Source organism: Megalops cyprinoides, chromosome 4 (genome assembly GCF_013368585.1).
Source record: "Megalops cyprinoides isolate fMegCyp1 chromosome 4, fMegCyp1.pri, whole genome shotgun sequence".
In the NCBI taxonomy this organism is placed as follows: Eukaryota; Metazoa; Chordata; class Actinopteri; order Elopiformes; family Megalopidae; genus Megalops; species Megalops cyprinoides.
The window spans coordinates 11,023,397-11,046,031 of record NC_050586.1 but is presented as its reverse complement, the minus strand read 5'-3'; the positions used below and the strand labels follow the sequence as shown (position 1 = coordinate 11,046,031).

The window sequence follows — 22,635 nt, the reverse complement described above, 5'->3', positions numbered from 1 at the left end:
AGTTCGTCGTTTCTGGTTCATTTTTATTCAGACTGGTCTTTGCGTGCGACCAGGCTATCTAGGACTGGAAAAGCTCTTGGCTTCGTTGCGCGGAGCACACACGGGTCTAGGGAGCGAGAGGGAGGCTAAGAACGAAAGATGGAACAAAGCAATTGAAAGTATGGCTGCGATTGGCACAGAAAACTTAAACAATCGGATAACCTTGGACAATTTATTATTTATGTGGAAATAATGGCTAATGAAGTCCTTATCTAAGATGACACACCAAAGAATACGGTGCCGCAAGCAAATCACCCTGCATTTACGCAGTATTTACAGTTAAAAGAGCATGTTTGCTCTAGTTATGTTCAAAATTAAATCGAAGCGATAACCTAGCAAGGAGTCCTGCGCACATTGAAACTATCAGTGAGAAGGAGCTGAGCTAACGGACTCCAGCTGCGCAGTATCTAAGCTTGTACCAACCACATCTGGGTCGCCCTTCTCACCGTGGGCAGCGCGCGACAAAGACTTAACCCCTTCGATGCTGCGACAAGTATGCGTTCGCCTGTAGCCTACACGAAAGCTTAAGGCGATCACAACATGCATTGAACGCCACCAAGTTTGAATGGGTCATTTAGGACTTTCTGATATGTAACATATGGCGGAATGTACCGATAAGATCCCAATCGATTCATCTTTGAATTATACGCTTAAAATGTAGGACTCGCAATAATGTTTTCTTGTATTTAAAATAACACTTAATTTAGTTCATAAACAACTGTAATCAGCTGCCCCAGACACACCACAGTGGCATTGGATATTGGTCCCTCCATATTGGTTGCGCCATTTCGTCACATCTTCAGAACAACGTTCAAGGATGGCCCCTGTTTAGTTCCTTTGCCAGGTTCACCCAGAGGCCACCTGTGGAGTGAACGTTTTCTTCCTGTGCACGTTGTAAACACAAACCTCTCTGTTTGGTTTTTATTCATTTTCCACTCAGCATCCCCCCTTCTGAGCTGGTAATGGTTCCACCAACAACAGAAATGACTGAGATATTTAATGAGAGCTGCTTAACAACGCCATAAATTCCAGAACACCGTGAAGACCGGCTTGCTTAAATGAGGCACGTGTGCTGCTTTCATCAAGCACAGACATCCAGGGAGGGCCACACGCTGGTGCAACACACCACCCTGGTCATGAGTAGAGACAGGGGTGATTATCTATAGATCTGACTGTACTGTTTCAAACATTAACTTAGTATGAACTATATTTAATTAACTAAAAGTGTGTGTATTTGCAAAATAAAATGAACATTGGTTTGTAGGTTTTTCTACATAAAATGAAAGGTGAGCGAACACTTTAGCCCAATATTTCTGTAGGCTTGTAGCTCAGTGCTATATTGCCTGGATTCATAACAAGCTGGCTAGCCCAATGCTATTGGCAAGCTGTATGCTTGCAACCCCATGTTACCAGAAAAGCTGTTTTTGAAGGAAGCTTTAGAATTTCGAAAACATCCTCTTATGTTACATGTAAGCTGATTAGATATTTTACAATCAGCCAATGTTGCAAATCAAGCCAAAAAATAATACTTGTTGATAGTGCTGAAGCCAATTTAGCCAATGAGGTATAACACGTACAGTAACATTACACATGTAAATGCCTTAAACATGATTAAAGAATTGATGTTGTGAAAATGGTGTCATGACCTCCTTGAAAAATCCGTTATCATAAATATTTCCAAGGGTCATTTCTCAGAGCAGAGACTGCAACAGAGCCAGCAACAGATGGTTGCCAAAATATAACAAACATCACAATAACCACACCTGAGTCTTGCCCAAAACGAGACTAACTACTGCATAGGCTCCTGCTCTCCGTAACAAAACTGTCTGTACACCAACTGTATTAGGAGCAACAAGTGTACTGTACTGCTCATTAGCAAACTGAACTGAACCAGTAACTGCTTTTGACACTTGCTTGAGACAGGGCTAAATAGTGTGATTGTTGTTGCTCTTTACTACGCGTGCACAGACAAACAACATTGTCTTCTCACCAACTGTGTTTACAAAGAGTATTACATTACAATCATTTAGCAGACACTCTTATCCAGAGTGACTTCCAGCACAAAATAACGGAAGTGTATCCATTAAAGCTGAATAAGCAATATTGTCAGGTCGGGCTAACAACACTCCCAGACCACTAAGTGTGAGCATAATAATATTCAAGCCCTACCACAAGTTAAACTGCGAAACCTGACTGCATAAGGGAAGCCAATTATACTACCATACATCAGTCTTACTAGATCACAGAATCCAAAACACATCTTGATACTACACTTTCTCCATGTATGCGCTTTATATATCATCTTGTTATTACTGTAAATGTACTCCCCTTTCAAAATGAAAACTTTTAACTTTTTAATAACACACAATTAAACAGCAGCCAAACAGGAGTCTGATCCCATACAAATAATTATACATTGAGTATATATTTTTAGCTTCATAAATACGTAAATGCATTTTAAATATGAAATATGTATATTTAATTGATCTAATTGTATACCCCTTTATTTTATACATATATTTTTTCTTTATTTATTTTTCTATTTCCACATTTTAGAATAATAGTAAAGCCACAAGCCTATGAAACACAAACGGAATGATGCAATGACAAAAAAAAAGTTATAAACAAATCAAAAACAAAAATCTTATATTTTAGATTCTTCATAATAACCAAAAAAAAAATTTTTTAAATCAAAGATTTTTGGAAAGAAATTCATGCATAGGCATCAACTTCACTATTTCTGTTTGTTTAAGAAACATTTAACTTTTTGTTTAAGAAGAACTTAAGCATAAATCTTTACATCAAAATGTCTCTGAATGCATGTTTCCCATTATCTTAAAATCATGTATGTCCAACCTTTTGACTGATACTGTACATGTAGTATTTGCAATGTGTTGGGCTGAAGAACATACTTCCCAATATGTTACAATATATTTCAATATATGTGTAATTTCTGGGCCTCCTTCACACAGTGCTTAAATAGCTGGGAGCTGGGAGTACACTTGTTGCTCCCAATACAGTTGGTGTACAGACAGTTTTGTATTTTGTCGGAGAGCAGGAGCCTATGCAGTAGTTAGTCTCGTTTTGGGCAAGAATCAGGTGTGGTTATTGTGATGTTTGTTATATTTTGGCAACCATCTGTCTCTGCTCTGAGAAATTACCCTTGGAAACATTTATGATAACGGATTTTTCAAGGAGGTCATGACACCATTTTCACAACATCAATTCTTTAATCATGTTTAAAGCATTTACATGTGTAATGTTACTGTACGTGTTATACCTCATTGGCTAAATTGGCTTCAGCACTATCAACAAGTATTATTTTTTGGCTTGATTTGCAACATTGGCTGATTGTAAAATATCTAATCAGCTTACATGTAACCTAAGAGGATGTTTTCGAAATTCTAAAGCTTCCTTCAAAAACAGCTTTTCTGGCAACATGGGGTAGCAAGCATACAGCTTGCCAATAGCATTGGGCTAGCCAGCTTGTTATGAATCCAGGTAATATAGCACTGAGCTACAAGCCTACAGAAATACTGGGCTAAAGTGTTCTCTCACCTTTCATTTTATTTGCAGCAGATGCAAAAATGAGCTGTTGAGCTTTTTGTGTCGAGAGGCGATTATGGACAGGTAGATACCCAAAATTCATCCCATGGACTGTGCTGTACTTTATGGAGGCTTCAGTTTTATAAATGCCGCTTTGTTCTCAAATCAGCCCCAACAGTCCCAAAATCTACGCATTTTTTTTTTTTTGTTTTCGGAACATCTTTTTGATGCCTGGCAGCCAGAGGAAGTGTGTAATCTAAACAGTTGGGGCATTACCTGGAGCAAGTCTCGAAATACAAATAGGCGAACTACCATAGTTTGTCAGAAGGCACCATGTGCAATTGGGGGTGACACTTTCCTCGCCCACACGTCCACCAGGCAGGCACCTCAGTCATGCAAGCGGGCCCCCACTACACAATGGCGCAGTGTGTTCCGACCCAAACGCGGGACCCCCTGATATGTTATTCCTGTATATAATACTGTACACTGGAGCAGGCACAGAGGCAGCTTGATTGCTTAAGGAAACCAGAATGAGCGGAGAGGCGCCTGCTCAGCGATGAAACAGAGAGCTGTTTATACAACCCGTTAAATAAGGCTTCAAGTGAAGTGCAACACCCCCTGCCTCTCCGACACCCCCCTCCGACTATCCAGCCCCCAAATCTCTCTCATCTGGTGCGCACTGTTTCCAGTTAAAATGTCACGTCCCAAACTGCACATTACATCAAATTGAACTTAATGGCATCCAGACAAACTTTTATGTCGGTCCAACATTCTTCCCCCCCCCCTTGCTTTCTTTCCTTCATCGCTCATATAGCCGAGCTAGCAATCTCTCCCCCTCTTTCTCTCTCTCTGTTCCACATCTGGACTCCATTCCAGGTGGAACATGGAAATGGAGCATAGCAGGGTGGGGTGGGGGCGAAAAGAGATTTTGGGGAGACGGCAATGACAGAGGGAGGGTGGGAGTGGTGCGGGTAAGGGGGGAGGGGCTCTGGGGGTCAACTGATGTTTTCTCCTGGGGACAATTACAGTAAGCCCTCCCGACCCCAATTTACACCACCAAAACATCTGGAATGGCATACCTTCAGAATCTCTGGGGTCAGGGGGACAGTCAGCTTGGGGTCGGCACAGCTCAAACAGCTCTTTGGTTGCTTGGCATGGGCAAACTGAGGTCATGCAGAAAGCCTCGCCACAACTGCTGTTTATTCCACTCCTCAGAGTAAACTGGACAACAGCGCTGAAATGAACAAGAGACCCTCTAACAATAGGCCCTCTGAACTTTTTAACATGAACAAACTGTGTGGCAATTGCTGATGTTACACATTGCCTCTGCCAAAAAATAATTAACCCCTCGGTTATGATGTGATAGATTTTTTTTTAGAAAGTAATGCCCTCTAGTGGGGGAAACCTGCAATAGCAAGATCCTGTAAGAATACCTAAATGAGCTATGAGGGTCACAATTTGTCATTTTGGCCACCCCTTTGGGCTTACTTCCAGCTTGACGTACAACTGGTAAGTGAGGCCAGCTCTGCACCCTTGATCTGGCTTTTACAGTTTCTCACTCTTAGTGTGTCTATTAAGTTAACTAGATTTTATTTCTAAAACTCTTAACAAATCAATGACAGTTTGCTTTATGTAACAGCATGTAGTCCAACAAAGTTTTCACACTTCCTTATCATGTGGTTGTAATAAAACAGACATTATATATTTGAGATATATTTCAGCAAATAGAAGATATGTCTCTTTCTCAGATTAAATGTTTTTATATTATATAGTGCGATACAACAAATGTGCATACACGTCTCAGGTTTGTTATTAATGGATAACTTGTGGTTTATCAGGAGCCAAATTACTCTCACATCTAAATTTAGGAAAGGTCGCCCTCTGCTGGCGAAGCCGATTAATAGAACCCACATACAAGTGTCCGTTGAAAAGACCGCTGTCTGGAAGACCTGTCAAAATCTTGAATTGCAGACAATCCGCATAAATAGTTATGGCTTAGAACAAAGAAAGCGCTACTATGTTTTGCACATGAAAAAAAAAAAATTACACTGAGTGACATCTCAGACTAATCGTCACAAGTTTATATGCAGTACAGCTGATTCTATGTCTGCCAGAAAGTTTGCAGTGTTTCCGCGATTTAGTGGCTAATTCGTTTTAATTGATATAATTATAGAATCATGAGAAAAAAAGAAACACAATAACTGCTACAACGAACGCATAATTTACGAGATTTCAAAGGAGGGTAGTTCGTGGATGGAAAGTCCAATTTTCTCTCTTGTTATGATATCAAAGTTCAAATGTCATATTCGTGATGTAATGTTCCCTATAACGGGATCGTTTTTGAACGTCGCCATAATACGAAATGCACGCATATGTGTGAGGCTGTATGTGATTTTATACACAACACAAACCCAAATAAATAGCCTTTATAGTACTTTTCATTTAATACGATCGCTGTAATGAACATATAATATTTAGCAGGTGGTTCATATTCAGAAAGAATTTAAGACTTAAACCATCATAGCGTGCTCTTATTATAAACATTTTACTTTGCATTCCAAAATTCCTGTGTAAAGGCACCATTGTTCCAGAAATTACGTAGAGTACTTTTTACTTTGGTAAGCTTGCAGTCTCTTCTGCCTTCTTTTGAACAATATAGTCTACTCGCGTTAATTCAAGCTGATTCATACAGACGTAATCATTTGAAACAGAGGAAATAACTTCAGTTACTAGCTTAATATATTCGAAAATTACCTTCAAAGTTAATATAATCAAGACATAATCTAATTTTACAGGCATTCATACACAGACCGCAACTGCTCCAGGATAACTTGAGTGGGCCCTGAGCAACCAAAGCGAGTTGCTGGATAATTGGCTACTTACTGTATTTCCTCTCCCATACAGCTATTCTCCCGAAGGAAGAACAGAGCTTTTACTTTTTGGAAGCTGACATTGGGCCTAGGTGAGGCAAAAATGATGATGGTGATGATGGCTGTGGGGTTTGTGTGTGTGTGTGTGTGTGTGTGTGTGTGTGTGTGTGTGTGTGTGTGTGTGTGTGTGTGTGTGTGTGTATGTGTGTGTCTCAGGGGTCTACTGCAAAACTTTATGAATGAAGAGGCAACAGCTCCCTTGGTAGTCTTCACTAAGCTTGTCCAGACAGTTATAAATTAGAGATCAGAGACCCTCAGTTATGGAGTGCTCACCACTTTCCTATGTCAGAGCACAGGAAGTCTCGCTGGTTGAACTTTCACAATAATGACATAACCATACAGCACAAACATCCGAAAATGATTCGTTTTTAAGGGAATAGGCAAAAATCATAAGCAAGGAATAAGCAGAAAAACTTTACATGTCATTCAGCTTTCCATAAAAGGGCATTGTTGTAGTCTCTAAATAATCAGCATATCACTTTCATACAGTAAACCCTCTTTTTACCATTTATTACATGTTTCCAGATGAACAACCTTCATTTGTGTTCTATACAGTATGATATGCAAGGAATATATCTATTTTAAAGTGTTCATACTCAACAGCACTACTGGTATCAGGTGAGAACAGAATGTTCCGTAGCATCAACAAACTCATCTTCACAATCAAAAAAAAAAAAAAAGGTACAAATCAGACACATAACCCTCTGGAGAAGAAGCGCTACAGCATTCTATCAATTTACATACAGGTCTGTCTGAAAGAAAAGCTATTTACACAGAGTCCAATTTCTATTATTACTTGTATGACATTCCCTTGGTTGGTGAAAAGAAAATAGAAAATAGCAAGGTAAAATATGTTTGCAAATGGATGTGCTTATATTGTTTAAAAAAGAATGAAGTGTAGCTTATGAAGTGATATGTTGGAGCTGAATTCACAAGTCCTTTCAATTTCCATTGCTGTTATTTATTTATGTATATATTTGGACAGGGGTCACAGCAAAACACCTTGGAATTGAATTATCACATCAAGGAAACAAATTCCCATTCACTTGGGAAAAAACATAAAAACCCCACACTGTGATAAAAGGATGTGTGAATTCAGCCATTATCTTTCTGACACTTCTGAATACATTTTTAATGATGTCTTTCACTTCAAATGAAAACCATACAAAACTATCCGTCAATGAGATTCCTGTGGGATCCTTTCATGTTCTCTTCCCTGCTTCATGTTGGAATCAGCAGATGCTTGGTTACAGATGCTGGAAATAATCTGGTAGGGCCTGTTTTTATCCTTTTTTGTCATCCTGTTAACTTCAGTAACAGGAAACCAGTTCAATGCCTAATACCATGGTGCAAATGTTACAGATGTACAAAAGCTGGCTGGAGTGGGCGCGTTTGAGTCCTCTGCATGGGAGTCCACACAACGATACTAAAAGCCTGGAATATGAATAAATGCCAGATAAACTGCTCTCTTGAATTGGAGTAGAGTAAGTGACAGGCAGGTGAATTTAATTGTTAACTGGGAGAAAAAGTAAACCACTATAGAAATGGCACAACCTCTAAGATGACGACCCCCAGCCCTTGGTCCATTGCTCTGAGTCTGTAGAGGAGGGGTGCCAGCCCACAGGTCCAGGGCTGGGGGCACGTGGGAGTGGTTCAGTGGCGGGGGGAGACTGTGGCACGGGGGGCACTGCCAGGGCCCTGGTACCTCTCTCGGGCGTGCTTCTCGCAGAACATCTCCTCGCCCACCCAGAAGTGGCCGCGCATCTTCAAGTTGAGGCCGCACTCCGTGCAGGTGTAGCACTCTGGGTGCCGGTACCGGTCATCCATGATGCGAACCACCTGTGTGCTGCGTGGTGAGATGACGACATGGTTACACACATACACACACACAGACATGCACCTACATGTGGACACACAACACACAGCCATCAATCTACACATTCACACACGAGCCCACACAAACAGTGCCTATGTGTACAGAGATGAAGATATGGATGCCTCACCATTCCAGCATACACACGAATACAACACCCAGGAATGCATCCACACGCACATCACAGAGGCATGACGCACACCAAAATCCAATATACATGTACACACCTATACATACAATCAAACATACCTATCAACACACACACACCCTAAACAAACCTCTGAACTCCCACCCACCACACCTGTACACCTGCCGTAGGGTAAACCGCTGCTGTTCCATTCATAAATTCAGCCGGGACATGTTGCCCCGTAGGGCAAAGTATGCTGTAACCTGGGACTTCAGTGCTTTGCTTTGTTGGTTAGGTGCTCATTAATTGAATACGCAGTGACATTCTGATTAGCCTGTAAGAGGGGTGTCAAACATGCCAGGACAGGTGGAAAGGCAGTCGCTGTGGGGACTCTTACACAATGCTGGTGCCACACTTCTCGCAGGTGTGAAACTTCTGCATGCCGGCCACTGAGGAGCTGGGCTTGGGGGGGCTGGGGGACAGCTTCCCCGGGAACCGCACCGCAGCCTCTGTGCAAACAGGACACAAACAGGAGCAGCCAATCAGAATCAGTTAGCGGCCACACCCACTGAAGCCACCTGAGAATCTCTTTGTGTTTTCAGCTCTGATGTTTATAGTCTGGCTGGTTGGTTTCTTTTTTTCCCTTATTTGGAATGCGTGTCTTTCTTCTTTGCATGGCCTGACTGCCCCACGGCTCACGAGCACGGCGCTGGTGAGATGGTCGTTATCACCCCATAAACACGTCTTTGCTGGTCTAAGTTTGTTTTCTTTGCGGGCCCACCCAACAGACCCCAGCTAAAGCCACACATTCTGCATGTGACTGCAAAGAAGGTGTTTATGTTCTTACATATGCAGCATATCCAGAGGGCTTACTCTACCTGAGCCAACTGGATTAAATATCACCCAAAACTCACCAAAACATATTCATAAATCATTTTTAATTTTCATCAATTGCTTAAGCACTGCTTTGTGTTCAATGCACCACTCATTTTTCCAAAAGAATATTTTTTTTCTTTTCCATCATTTTAGTAACTGTTTACTGACCAGCTTGGTAAATGTATTTTAACCACTTTCTGTGAGACATACAATCCATATGTGAATCTTAATTCAAGACGCTAATGCTTTATGAATAACCTTAGTCTTCAGTCTGATGTTAATCATTACATTTCTGACAAAAGTAATACAGTAGGATACTTCCAATGCATGTTCGAGTCGTACAGAGCTTACAACAGCATGTAAGTATATAGACCGTCTTTAGTGAGTGTGACTACAGAGAGTCTATGGGAGGGCAATCTCACCCTTCTCATCAGCCTCCAGAACTTCCTGCAGCATACGGAAGGTGTTGGACTGCCTGGGGGCAGAGCGGGACTCCTTGTTCTCCTGGATCATCTTGTAGACCTCTGAATCGCGGTCAAATCTCTGCATGGCGAACTCTGAGCTGGGACAAGACAGCAGATGTGGTGCAGATGAATATCCAACATCCAGATAAGCGCATGAATGCTATCTCTGCACCCGTTGACTCGGTGTGGACGGTTGCATCCGAAGCAATTTATGGATTCCACAGGAGGGTCCTGTGTGGGTTTTGTAACCCCCCCATGATTGCACATGTGAGCACCCCTCCCCCAACGCCTGCATATTTACTCTATATGCTCAGCTCATTTCACTGCAGGATTGAGATGGATCAATTTCCTATCTATTTAACTCAGGTGCAGTAGGCAAGACAGTAGCTTTATCCTAGCTTTATCCTGTCCAAAGACAAAAATAATGAAAATATCTGCCCTGTCCCAGCTATACACTGCGAACCTCATCCAGAAGAATAACTCATATTGGTTCCACACTGAGGAGAATCACCGTAAAGACATTCCTGCGTCTGGTGGTCTTTCCTCAGAGAGTATATTTCCTATGAGTGCACAGTTGGCTTGCAGCGCAACCTTCCAGGAGCCCATCAGGCAGAAAACACATCTTCCTCCATGGAATGAGCAAACAAAAAGCAGAGCAGCGTTTCTTTGACCACATGCATTCCTGGGAGGAAGATCACCTAGGCATGATATTTCTATCATCTATGACTGCTTCCTCATGTCGTATTCCTTAAACTTTTGACGCCGTGTTGGATTTAAATGACTTACTTTGTCTATAAAGAGGAATCCTGCTCCAAAGTTTTAACAAAACCAGTGACACATTCACGATAACTAGCTCCCCTGAAAAAAAAATGACGGAAAACTTTCGCACCTTTGGCGTTTTCTCATTAGCTAATTAGTTAATTAGCAGGTATTAAAACGGCACAGCAGTTGAGGTTTTACAACCGCATACTTTACCACCGTAGCAGTGGAAAATTAATGTTGTTGCAAATTCCATCCGTGTGTAGGGTTGCCTTTATCATCTCGGGTTTTCTTACAGTAGCCCGCCCCCCTGCCACCACAGATACATGGGCTGGGGCCGTTTGCAGCTGACAGACATGTGAGCGGATCTCAATCTCGTGCAAAACCGGTCGATCCAGACCAGGCCCTCCAGCACCAGGTGCAGTTTTGTTGCCTTTTACCTGCGGCCAATGGGGCGGAACGCCCTGGCAGGGCCACAGAGAAGAGTCAGCCAAGTAAAATCATCTGGATTCATGTGCTGATCTGGAGCACCTTCGATGACTTAAGAATGACGCTTCCTTTCCACCAGCATGCCACAAATTACAGAAATGCACCTAGCATAAAAACCAGCATTTATTATGTATTAGTCACTTCTTTAGAAGAACATCACAAAAGCATCCTGGGCAACATGCTTCTGTGATGTTCTTCTAAATATTTTTTAGTTGCCTCTGGGAGGTCAGCAGAAATTCTTCCTCGTTGGATTTTGGAGTATGTCAGAGGTATGGAGGAACAGGAAGAATCTTGTGAACAGCTCTGCGGTGTTTGGGGAGACATGGTTAATGGGGTGTATCCGTCCCCCCCTTCGGCGGGACCTGTGCGACAGGACACCGCTGATAGCTAACACGTGTACGCTGGATGCTGGCCATCGCCCCGCATTTGGGAAAGCTTTGCTCCCAGATCATACTGATGTAACCCGCCTGAAACTGGAGATCACAAGGAAGACGCTGTAAATCTTTGAATGAACCCCACGCTCAGAGCCGTTGCTTGCGTCTTGTGTGGAAGAACGCTGCTCAAATTGAAAACAGACTGGCTTCGACTTTCAACTCCCCCCAATCCCCTCCAATCCTACCCCACCCCCGCCAAAACTCCAAACACCATTCCATCCCATCGTAATCTATTTCCTCTTGCATGTCTTTCACCAACCTTAGTGACACATCAACCCGAACCTAGCTTAAAGTCCGGGGTCAAATGAGAAAAGAGCACAAAAGCAGTGGCAGAAAGTAAGCAACAGTCACTAATAAGTGACAGGGAATGAACTGGGAAAAGGGATCCCATGTTTTCCTTAATCCCTGACAAAACAACACAACCAGCCATAAACCACTTTCCATGCAAAACTCCTAATGTTTCTTCTTATGTTTCTTCTCAAGTTGTTTCTGTGTGTGTGGATATGTGTATGGCTTCAAAATTCCTCTGGTTTAATTGCATTACGAATGGAGTGTACATGTGTAGCTGTGCGGAATGCTTTCTAGTGACTTTCTACAAATGATTGAACAGATTCTAAACAAAAAAATCTGCACGCAAAGAGGAATCTTTTCATGTTTCCATATCCTCATCTGGCAAAGCAAAACTATGATCAGGATCTGGTGAAAATATAGGTTAGTAAACAAGCCTCCAAACAGAATGGAGTCATAATACAGAAACACAGGCAGACGGATAACATCAGCGCTCAAAGTTCAGAGATCTTTTCCAGCCTGGATCAGAGTCAATAATGCTGGTTTTGCCATTTCGAAATGTAACGACCAAAACCGCATTCTGTCATCCCAGTAAAGCACAAAAATGTGCTGCTCCATGAGTCTCACAAAAAAAAATCAAAGTCTGAAACAACTTACCTCAGAACCAGAGTGAGAACAAAGGAGGAAATTTCTGTGCAGCTGGCTCTACTATGCGAGAGTACGGTTTCTGCACTGGTGTAGTCTGCTGTGGCAACAGTGCGCACACAGACACACACACACACACACACACACAGACACACACACACGTGCACACAGACAGACACAGGAGCACTACCACACATACACACACGCCCCCGCACACTCGTACACATACACACGCATACACACACCTCTGTCTATCCCAGGCAAGACCAACACAGGGGAGAAGAGTGAGTCTCTAGATGAAAGGTGTGCCGTTGGGCTGCCTCTCATTGGCTTGGAGTTAAAAGGGGCGGGCCAGGAAGAGCCGTGAGCCTCGGATAGGCCGAGCAGAAGGCAAAAAGTAGGAGAAGAGACTTGGTGTGCTGCCTGGGGAGTGTGTGGAGGGTGGGGGGCCAATTAGGGGAAGTGAAAAACCTTTTTTTAAAGAAGAGAGGGGAGGTTGGGCCCAGAGCCACAATAACCAACACACAGGCCCAGACAGCCCGGAAAGTAAGTGGCCAGAGGCGTAGACAAACCCAAAACAAAGGCTCCTAATCTACTGCACACACTAATGCAGGGGTCCAGAGACGGGAGAGGGCCTCCTTCTGGAGAGCTACAATGAGGGAATGCTTCATAAGCAAGGATGTAAAAAGTTAATTCCTGCAGTCCGCTGCCCCTTCTCTGTCTGAGGGAAGCTCATGTTCCAGCCAGCTGCACTTTTCCGGAAGGTGAAGAAATCAGAGCAGCAGTGTCACCTGCTTATGGAGCATCTCTCTTTACTCTGACCCTCTGCCTTCCAAACCTGCCGTTACTCCTCACCTACCTGCTCCAGCCGACCACTGCATGTGCCCCCGCTCGAACTGCTGGCACCCCACCTAACCACTCAACAAGAATCCCCCCCCAGGGAGATGGAGTAGATTATTTCTTCTCCAGTCAAACCATCATCACCTTTCACCTATACTGTACCCCGAAACCTCGTAATTCCCCCATAGTCATGCAAAAGAATTAGGCCACCAGTTTCAGTATGCCTAGCTGTCCAGCCTGTGCTGAGGGAGAACAGGAAGAGGACTGTGAGCCGTGCCCCGCCTTAGCTATTGTGTGGTGTCAGACTGCTGACGGGCAGCCCTTCCCTGCCCCCCCCCCACACCCCCGCCCCCCCATGCTCCCTTCCCAAGCCAGCTGGGGGACAGAGCAGTAAGAAAAGAAAGGAATGTGACTGTCTGAGTGGAGCTCCACTTGACCACGTGCATCACATTACACACTCTCATGGTGGGGCGAGTCACACCCAAACTCCTCCCTGTTGGCCCTCCTGTCCAGCGGCCCTGCTCCTGTCTCCGATCCCCTTCACTTCCCCCTGATGTCACTGACCAGAGGTGTGACCAAACACAGGACAGCATTATGACCTCACAGGTCGTAATTCATAATTGACACTGACAAGTTCAACACACCCCTAATGACAAACAGAGGAGGGGTTGGCTATTCAGTATCTGCTGGTTTCTGTCTGAGCTGAGTTTCTGTGATGCTGATGGGTGGCGGTGTTGAAGATGAAAGGTGGGTGCATGTGGGGGGTTCTTACTTGCGCCTGGGGGAGACGGAGAGCTCCCTCTCGACGGGACTGTGGGGGGAGTAGCGGCCCGGAGGGGTTGGGGTCCTGCTGGACACAGAATTGCTTCGGACGTCCGGTAAGGAGAACTCCTGGAAAAGTACAAGAGAAAAAAAAAAACGCATAAGGTCAGCGACCAGTACCTGTCTGTGACAGTCCTCACTCTGTAACCGTCAGTTATTGATGTGTCACTGAGAACTGAGGATGAGAACCAACCCAAAGCTGTCAGAGCATCTGCACGCTTAATCCAGACACGGGCTTATCAAAGCGCGTTGTTAGTGTGCACGCGCCAAGTTTTGTCTACACAGATTCCGACTGTCTAACTCCTTTTGACTGGGCTGCCATTAAAGGACAGGGAACTCAGCCGGCCACACAGGTGAGAAACCGGCAGGGTGAGGCCGATTTCACAGAGCCAAAATCTCAAGACAGAAATAATGTTTCTCGTAATGGTGGGAAAGAAAGTGGCCTCTTGCGAACAAGCAGGGCAGACAGGGTCAGGGAGGGATAAGGGAGGTGTCAGAATGATTGAAAGAGAGCAGGTGAGAGACAAACATCTTCCAGATGGTGAGACCACAAACGCACACATGCACGCAAAGATAAAACGATTCCGCACGCATTCACACACATATATCAGTTTTAAAATCAACATACTGGTGATCAAGGGGGAAAAACACACTGTATATGGTACATACAATGCAAACCACCAACGGGTATAACATACAAATGTACCCATGCACAAAGACACGCACAATAACTGCCTTTAACCAGCAGGGCGCGTACACAAATACCTCCCCTATAATTCTTGCCTGCACAGCTCAGGGTTTCATCTATTCGTCTTGAATGAAGTTTCACACTGATTTGCCATCTGCCCTGTCATTCCCTCCCTGCACAAAGCAGAAGCTTCTATCGGACGGGCCACTCCCAAGATTCCTCACAGCTTACACGTCGCTTGTAATTAATCTCACATTAATTTCCCAGCCTCCGCACAGAAACTGCGTCAACCTTGTTAACTCTTGATTGCTATTTATATCTCAGCTGGGATTTTTGACCGCGGGCGTGATGACAGTGATTCAGCGGCATGGGTAACAGATGTTCAGCACGGACTGTTTATTGTTCCTGAGCAAGCAGGGTGAGCCAACATCTACTTCTGCAGGCCCCCTGAGTGAAAGGATGCCAGCACAGTTACAGACAACAACAATAGATAATTTTCCTATTTGGGAATAAAAATAAAGTGGCGTTATTCATCTTGGATAGATAAGAGATCCTGATGGTGTTTCTGTACCTGAACAGCCCGACTGCACAGAGCAACAGTTTATCAACTTATGTGTATAACTGTGGATTTTTTTTTTTTTTGGCCACAAGAGGGCGCTACATACAAAACTTTATTCGATTTTCTGGCGTGGCGGTGAAGAACGCAGAGACTGACATCCTGTTTACCGACACTACCGTTACATGCTCGCTCAAATACGAAAGGCCGACGAACGCCAAAGCCAGGGAAATATGGGTGAGGGAATTAAACCTGAAAGTACTAACTTCTCTGAGCCATGGTTTGGACAAGGATGCAATGAGCTTTCCATGCACATCAACTTCATTACCATTTGGCACCACTTAAAAACTAAACTGCAGCCAGGGCTGTAAAACTTCAGCAGTGCTAACCGTTTTATCCAGTACAGAAGTGCTGAGTGTGTGTGTGTGTGTGTGTGTATAACACTATGGTCTGGCAGAACTCATGCCAGCCTGAGTCATAGTAACCGAGCAGACACTACACAGGGTGAGACTGGCAGATAGTGGGTACCTTTTCCCACAAAGCCCTGCTCTGTCATTTGCTGACAGTGGCATAGTGGGAGTCCATTTTTTTGTAATAACAGCCACTAATTAGACCTCTCAGGCTCTTCCTGTGTGCAGTCAGCAAACTCCCAGCATGCTGAGCAGGCTGTTAAGCAATGCTGTCTGTGTGATATCAGTCTAACCGGGTTTCCCAGCACAGACTCCTTCTAGATTCTCTAAAGCTGTGTTCATCCACCAGCCCGTCGGGAGGCAGAATGACACTGGAGGTAATTGCATGCAGCAGGCCCCAACCGGAGAGAGTCAAGGTGCTGGTGTTGTGTCGGGCCTCAGGTGCACATCTGACCCGAGGGAAACGCGCACCCGGGACACGCTGCGCACACCTGGCCCGCCTCACAGCAGCTTCATGAATCAGCTCCGACACTTTTACTGTCAGGAATCCCAACATAAGGGTTTACTTTACCACACCTCCATGCGGAACAGCTCAGGGACTGAGGTGCCCTCGCTCTCCCTTTCTCGCTCTCTATCTCTCACACACATGCTTTATCTCTGTCTCACTTTCTCTATCTCTCACATGCACAGCCAGTGACTTCCTCTGTCGTTAAGAACATATTGCTCAAAAATCCTTTGCTTGTACACATGAAACCACACGCGCATGGAGAGATATATAGTCGTGTAACCCAGAAGGCAGAAAGCAAACAAAATGACTCAAAAATAAAACTGAAGAGAATAATATGAACGGTCAGAGACAACACAATATGCTGCACAACAAAGATGAGAAATACAGACAGCTGAACTTTTAACACAAGTCAAGTGAAAGATTTAGTGCACAGATGTGACCACTGACCAGCTGCCATGCTTACATGTATACCAAGATTTATATGAAGAAAAATCATGATAAATTTTAATGTGGCTTCCAGTCACGGATCACAAACTGGAATTCATCTGGAGGCAGCAGGAGGAGGGCAAGCAAATGTCAGGACGGAATGAGAGGCCGAGAAACATTTCCGGTCACAAAGTAGGTGCCATGCTCACTTAACTCCCCGTGAGGGGGAGAGCGAGTGGTGGGCGGTGTGGGAGAGGATGGGTCTCCAGGTTCCAGGACGGTCTCAGGAGCCCCATCCCTGCTCACTCATTCCCTGGGCCAGGCCACGGCGGGAACACTTTCTGCACTGCGTCCCGGTGCCAGCGCATGCTTTGGGCTGAAGCATTCAGCACTGGAGTGGCCAAGGACTCTGTGTCTCCAACACCAGCACCCGGTTCCAATTGAGCAGCCCTTTGAACAATGTTTCTCCTCTAAATTGCATACGCTTTTTTTTTTTCCCTAGAGCCCGGGCGGATGAGTGCTTTTGTGCCAGTTTCGTTTATTTATTTATTTTCCACAGGAAAGTTTGCTACCATCGTTGTCGTTCTTTGACAGGACACTGATTTATCGGGGAAGGGAGCGTAATCACTGTGTATAAAGCATGAGCTCTGAACTTCAAGCCACCTGAGCATACTGAATCACTGCTCTACCAGGAAAGTTGTCCACTGTTAAATTAAACCAATAAGCCCCAAAGCAATCCTTCACTGCAAAATCTAACCATCCCCACAATATATCTTTTGACTGCTCCATCATTATATATTAGAGCTGCCTATTAAGATGTCCCCCTTTACAGATTTAATACTGCTAAATTCAGAATCACTCAAAAGAATCTTTTCCAAACCAGGGTGTTAAAAAAGTGTGTCTGAGACTTCCTGACCTCTGAATGATCCTGGAAGCCTTAGCAGACAGAAAAAGGACAAGGAAACAAAAAAAGAAACTGAACAAAAGAAAAAAAAAAAGTGCTCCCAAAAATGATGCAAGGAGACGTGGGTTAGATGAGCTGGGCTTTCTTAGGGCCCGGCTCCCACAGCTGGCAGGGTGATGGAGAGGTGCAGACGATTCGGCTGTTTTCTTTTCTCGGTTCCTGACCTTTTATAGAAATGGCCGCCCTGCCTTCCTCTGGACACCCCTGGGGACGGCCCGCGCCAGGAGTGGGGTGCAGTGAGGTGCTCTGTCATCAAGGCCTGGCCAGGGCACGGGGGGCTGTTTGTGTTGGAGAGGCAGGCCAATCACAGGAATGTGTTTGGGGGGGGGGGGGGAATAAATCAATGTGCAATTACTCCCGGTTCCTCTGGCTGGCGTGAGGAGGAAGCCCTGATTGGGCTCCATCTCCACTGCAATCAGCAGTGCCAAACAGCCCCCGCAGCATCAGAGCAGGCCCGCCGCAGTGGGGGGCAGCAGGAACACAGACAAAAGGTATTCTTAAATGGTTCCGCAGACACTCCTCTCAAAACATCAAAACCCAGGGGAGGGCGATGGGTTGGACATGCCAAGCATTTTTAAAAAGCCGCACAAAAGCCACGTACTTGATGTGTACTTTTCCGATACTCATTAAACTGTTACCCCAAAGCTCTAATTGAAAGCTCCTGCTGAGAATTTATATAAATTTTATGCATATACAGTCTTCTTCTTACAATGTTAAATTATAATAGCAGGGTAAACTAGTGGCATTTTTTTCAAAGCAACACTATTAGGAGCCCTTTAATAGACCACGCAGTGGCGGCCAAGGGTGGAGTGACGCTTCCGACGATGAGCTCGCAAACAGGTTATTACAATTATCGTGATTGACAAAACAATAACAATCATCATCGGTTTCTACCGGGGCGCCTCACAAAACTCTGCAAGTCATTACACGACACGGACAGAGACAGAGACAGAGCTGTTGATTATGCATGTGCGTCGCGACCTCAAAGGGGCTCGCCTGCATCCTGCATTACCCAGCCTGCCAAGTATGCGCAAACATTTGCCCACTCCAGCGCGGCGGCAGTCGCCCTCGGGCCTGCTTTTGTACGCCTAACGTTGTTTGTCGTTGGCTTTATGTTCGTGGATTTTTTTTTTTTTTTTTTTTTGCAGCCGGGGCTTCATTCACATTTCTGGCCTGTGTTTTGACACAATAAGGGCAACACAAACCATGCAGCACAGCGTCTCACGCGAGGTCTGCTCTGTGTAACTGGGCATGCGAAAACAACCACCATTATATATGGGTATACATTACATTGCATTACATTATTGTCATTTAGCAGATGCCCTTATCCAGAGCAACTTACATGGGATACTTTTTTATCCATTTATATGAATTTAATCCATTTGTATGTATAAAATAAGGGTTAACTTGACAGCCTTGCACATAACACACACACATACATACATACAGACAGACAGCTGGCCCCACCCAACAGTAGAGCACTAGCTGATTACCACATGGCATGTGGAATAAATATGAATCAACAAGTCTTTGACATGTGGTACTGGGAAAAAGAGGGAGAGGAGGGGTGTGGTGGGGGTGGGCGAGGGGAGTGTTTGATTTTAGGGCCTTTGGGCCCTGAGGCTGGGAGAGCTGAAGCCCCTCTTTAGCAAAAAAACCACAAAGAGCTCAGAGAGCGGCGGCTCCAGTGCAGTTGGGAGTCAGTGGTCCAGCTGGCCTGTGGACCCGCGCGGCCTTTGGTGCGGGTCCAAGCGTAGGCTCGCACAAACGGCGCGCAGCGGAATACACATTAGCGGCCGTCACTCAGCACACATCATCCGTCAGTCATCACTGGCATCGCCCTCCAGTGGCAAGGAGGGGGCGAGAGAGTGAGTGCAGCATGAAGCGCTTTTTAAGGAGGACGCCGTGCCAGGGGCGGAGACGGTTCGAGTTTGAGGGAACGGGCACGAGGGCGCAAGAACCGCCGCAGCGTGGGAAGAGAAGCAGAGGAGCACATACGTGCCCGGCGTTGGAGAAACACACAGAGAGGAAGTGGAGGTTCAAGCGTGGGGCATCTGTTTTGGATCATCTGCAGGGCGACAGGCCCGGGGAGGCGTGGGGACGGTGGCGTTTTTAGTTTCGTAGGGGACTGGGCGCTCCGCTGTCTGGATCCGGTTGGAGTCTCAGCTCATCGTCATTACAACTCCATACCCAGGCTTCAATTACAGGGCACGGACTGGCCGAGATGGGCATGCTGTCATTTTGATTTTATTTTGGGAACCCATGGGACTGGTGCTGTATAGAAATCTCTCCCTTTGAAAGGAACATCCCTCAGGGAGACATGCCTGCAGGGAGAACAAATGAAAGCAGTGCATCTCCATCCAGCTGTACACATGCAGGGAGGGTTGAGGAGTTAAAGACCTGCTGTGCCATTAACTTTCTTGTTGTCTGCTCCCTCCTCTCTGCAATTACACCTGCTGTGTACAGAAGGCGAAAGGGGGAGGGGCCTTCAAGCCAAGGGCAAAGCTTACAACAATGAGCTCTATAAAGTCACCGAGGGACACATGCTGTCTTACCCCATGCTAAAATTGTGACAACAGATTCAGCATGCGTATTGTTGTAGACAGGACCCTAATTCAGACTGCATTAGAGAAAAAGCAAAGTCCTTTTAAAAAATATAAGCACGATGCTGTAGCCTTATGACTTTCATTTGAAGGGTACAATAAAAAACTAACCCTTCTGACCCTGAAACACTGGAAGTGGGAGGGACTGTTTTGGGATGGGGAAAGGGGAGCTCCGTGGAAAAATTCGGAATCAATGGGACCCTGTTTTTGAGGCTGGGCGATGGGGGTGGATGCACACAGGACGTGGTCTGACACGGCAGAGCTTGTGTGCCATCAGCGTTGCCACGGCCGCTGTCTGAGAAGATCCAGAAAACACTGAAATGCCATTCCTGCACTGCGCTTCACTCTCTGCCAGAGTGCCAATCTTTAATAGCAAGCATATTCTCCCCATTTTCCCCCCTAATGTTGAGCCATAGCAACTCGGCTGCAGATTGCACTTGATAAAAACCATATGGCAGAGATAATGAGAGGAATTAACATTACGGAGAGACAGAGACCATCTCTGTGTGCTAACAGCGACAAAAAAAAAAAAAAAACCCTCAGATCGGCTCAGCTAATGTGCCCCAGATCGATTCCAGCCAGGCCTCTGTTTGTTTGAATGGGGGCACGGTTGAGGTGCGGGATTACAGGGTTGCATGTAAGTGACATCAACACCCCCTTTTCCCAGAGCACAGCACATAATGGCTGGCAGTGCATGTAAAGGCCCCTGATGCAGGCGTTAGGCTTTCGTCACCGGTGAGTGTTTACCAGTCAGGTCACAGGGTGTCTCAGCTGCCACAGACAGTGTACAGAGGGTGTCTGCCCCATTACTGACCACACGTCAGGGACACCACGTGCATAATGTCATTACGCTGTCCGGCGGAGGACGGCGGAACTGGCGGACGCTTTCAGCTCCAGGTCGGCATGTGAACAGGGTGGGGGTGTGCATCAGGTCTCAGCCTCGGTCCCCTCACATCTCCCTCCCTCTCTCTCTCTCTCTCTCTCTCTCTCTCTTTCGCTAATTCAATCTCCCTGTGGTCCAGTCAAAGCAAAGCTCTTTCATGTGACTGTGAGGCCGGGGGAGCAGGAGTCTCCGGTGCTTCCCATGGCCAAAAGTGACCCAAGCCCAACTGCAACCGAGTGGCACAGCCTGAACGGAGTGCCGGGGGGGAACAGGGCAAGGGCTGGTGTTTAATGAACCTGAGAGGGAGGTGGCAGGGGAGGGGGGTGCTGCAAGTAACATTTCTCATTTCAAATAAATTCCCACACGGCTCCAGCTGGCACTCGATATCAAGCTCATTAAACATCCGGACTTAATTTCTGTGTCGTTTTATAGGTGGACTTCATGCTACATTTAATTTATGATCTGCAGCACCCACCCTCCTATATGCCGCATGTTAAATACAGAGAATGAAGTCATTACCACATCTGACTGTTACAGAAAATAAAAACACTGATCCAATGAAAATACTCTTCAACATATTGACTAATAAGCATAAACAGCTTTCTTCACTGACAGAGTGCCCGATCTGTCATCATTATAACCTGTGATGGATGGACACTTTTGACATAGCCAGTGGAACAAACTCCTGGCCAGCACTAGCTGAGAGGGAGGACTTCAACTTTAGATGCTTGAGAGGACGTGTCGAGAGGTGATCAGTTTTTTTCCAGCTTTCCGAACTAAGTTCGTCCTTGCCTACTGGCACAGGCTTTCAAATTTATGAGGCAATTAGAGAGTGCAATTCAAGTCAAAGGTTGATAGACACCACCTGGTGTGTTTCTCTCTCCTTGCATAATGATGATGATCCAAACAGAACTCAAAGACCCAGACAGAACCATCACAGTATGGGGACTGCTAACTCTACTCTTGATCCACAAAATACCTTAATGCCTTCTGGACATAAAGGTTATTGAGGCAGTCTTCATTTTGCTCATTTGGTGATGGACATATCCAGGTAGCTACTTCCTTTATTTATCACCATACATTATTTATGGTGAACAAAGGGGCCACAGAAGTGTTAAAATAAATTCTAGAGGGAGGTTTATAGGGAGTTTTGAGAATGTGTTGAAATCTAGCCGGCAAAGACAAGGTTTTTCTGCAGTGGTAACTCGGTCAAGGCGGCCAAATTTTAGGTTTTTCTTGGGAGAAAATGTAAATGGCAAAAAAAGGAAATAGAAAATCCACATGGTTACCTTGACTACAGCTTGCAGAATGTTGACATACTATTCGCACAGCCTCGCAAAACCGCACCCAGTAGCACAAAAAAAGGGCCCCATCTCTCGGCCAAAAAAGGCCCATAAAGCTCTGCGGGTCGGGTGCCCAGCCGGCGAGCCTGGGGGCCTGGGAGGTGGGTAATCTGAAGCGCACA

The 22,635-nt window shown here is 45.3% G+C and overlaps 1 protein-coding gene across 1 annotated transcript in view; it reads right to left on the bottom strand.

Moving 5' to 3' along the window:
- Positions 1-6,613: 6,613 nt before the first annotated feature.
- Positions 6,614-22,635, bottom strand: part of pdlim2 (PDZ and LIM domain 2 (mystique)) — a 41,333-nt gene continuing 25,311 nt past the window's right edge. The window contains exons 7-10 of the mRNA XM_036526979.1: positions 14,083-14,201; positions 9,814-9,953; positions 8,913-9,024; positions 6,614-8,361 (exon numbers count right to left, since the gene is read on the bottom strand). Coding sequence (XP_036382872.1) covers positions 8,169-8,361; positions 8,913-9,024; positions 9,814-9,953; positions 14,083-14,201 — 564 coding nt within the window. The 3' untranslated portion in view covers positions 6,614-8,168. The remainder of the gene's footprint in view (positions 8,362-8,912; positions 9,025-9,813; positions 9,954-14,082; positions 14,202-22,635) is intronic.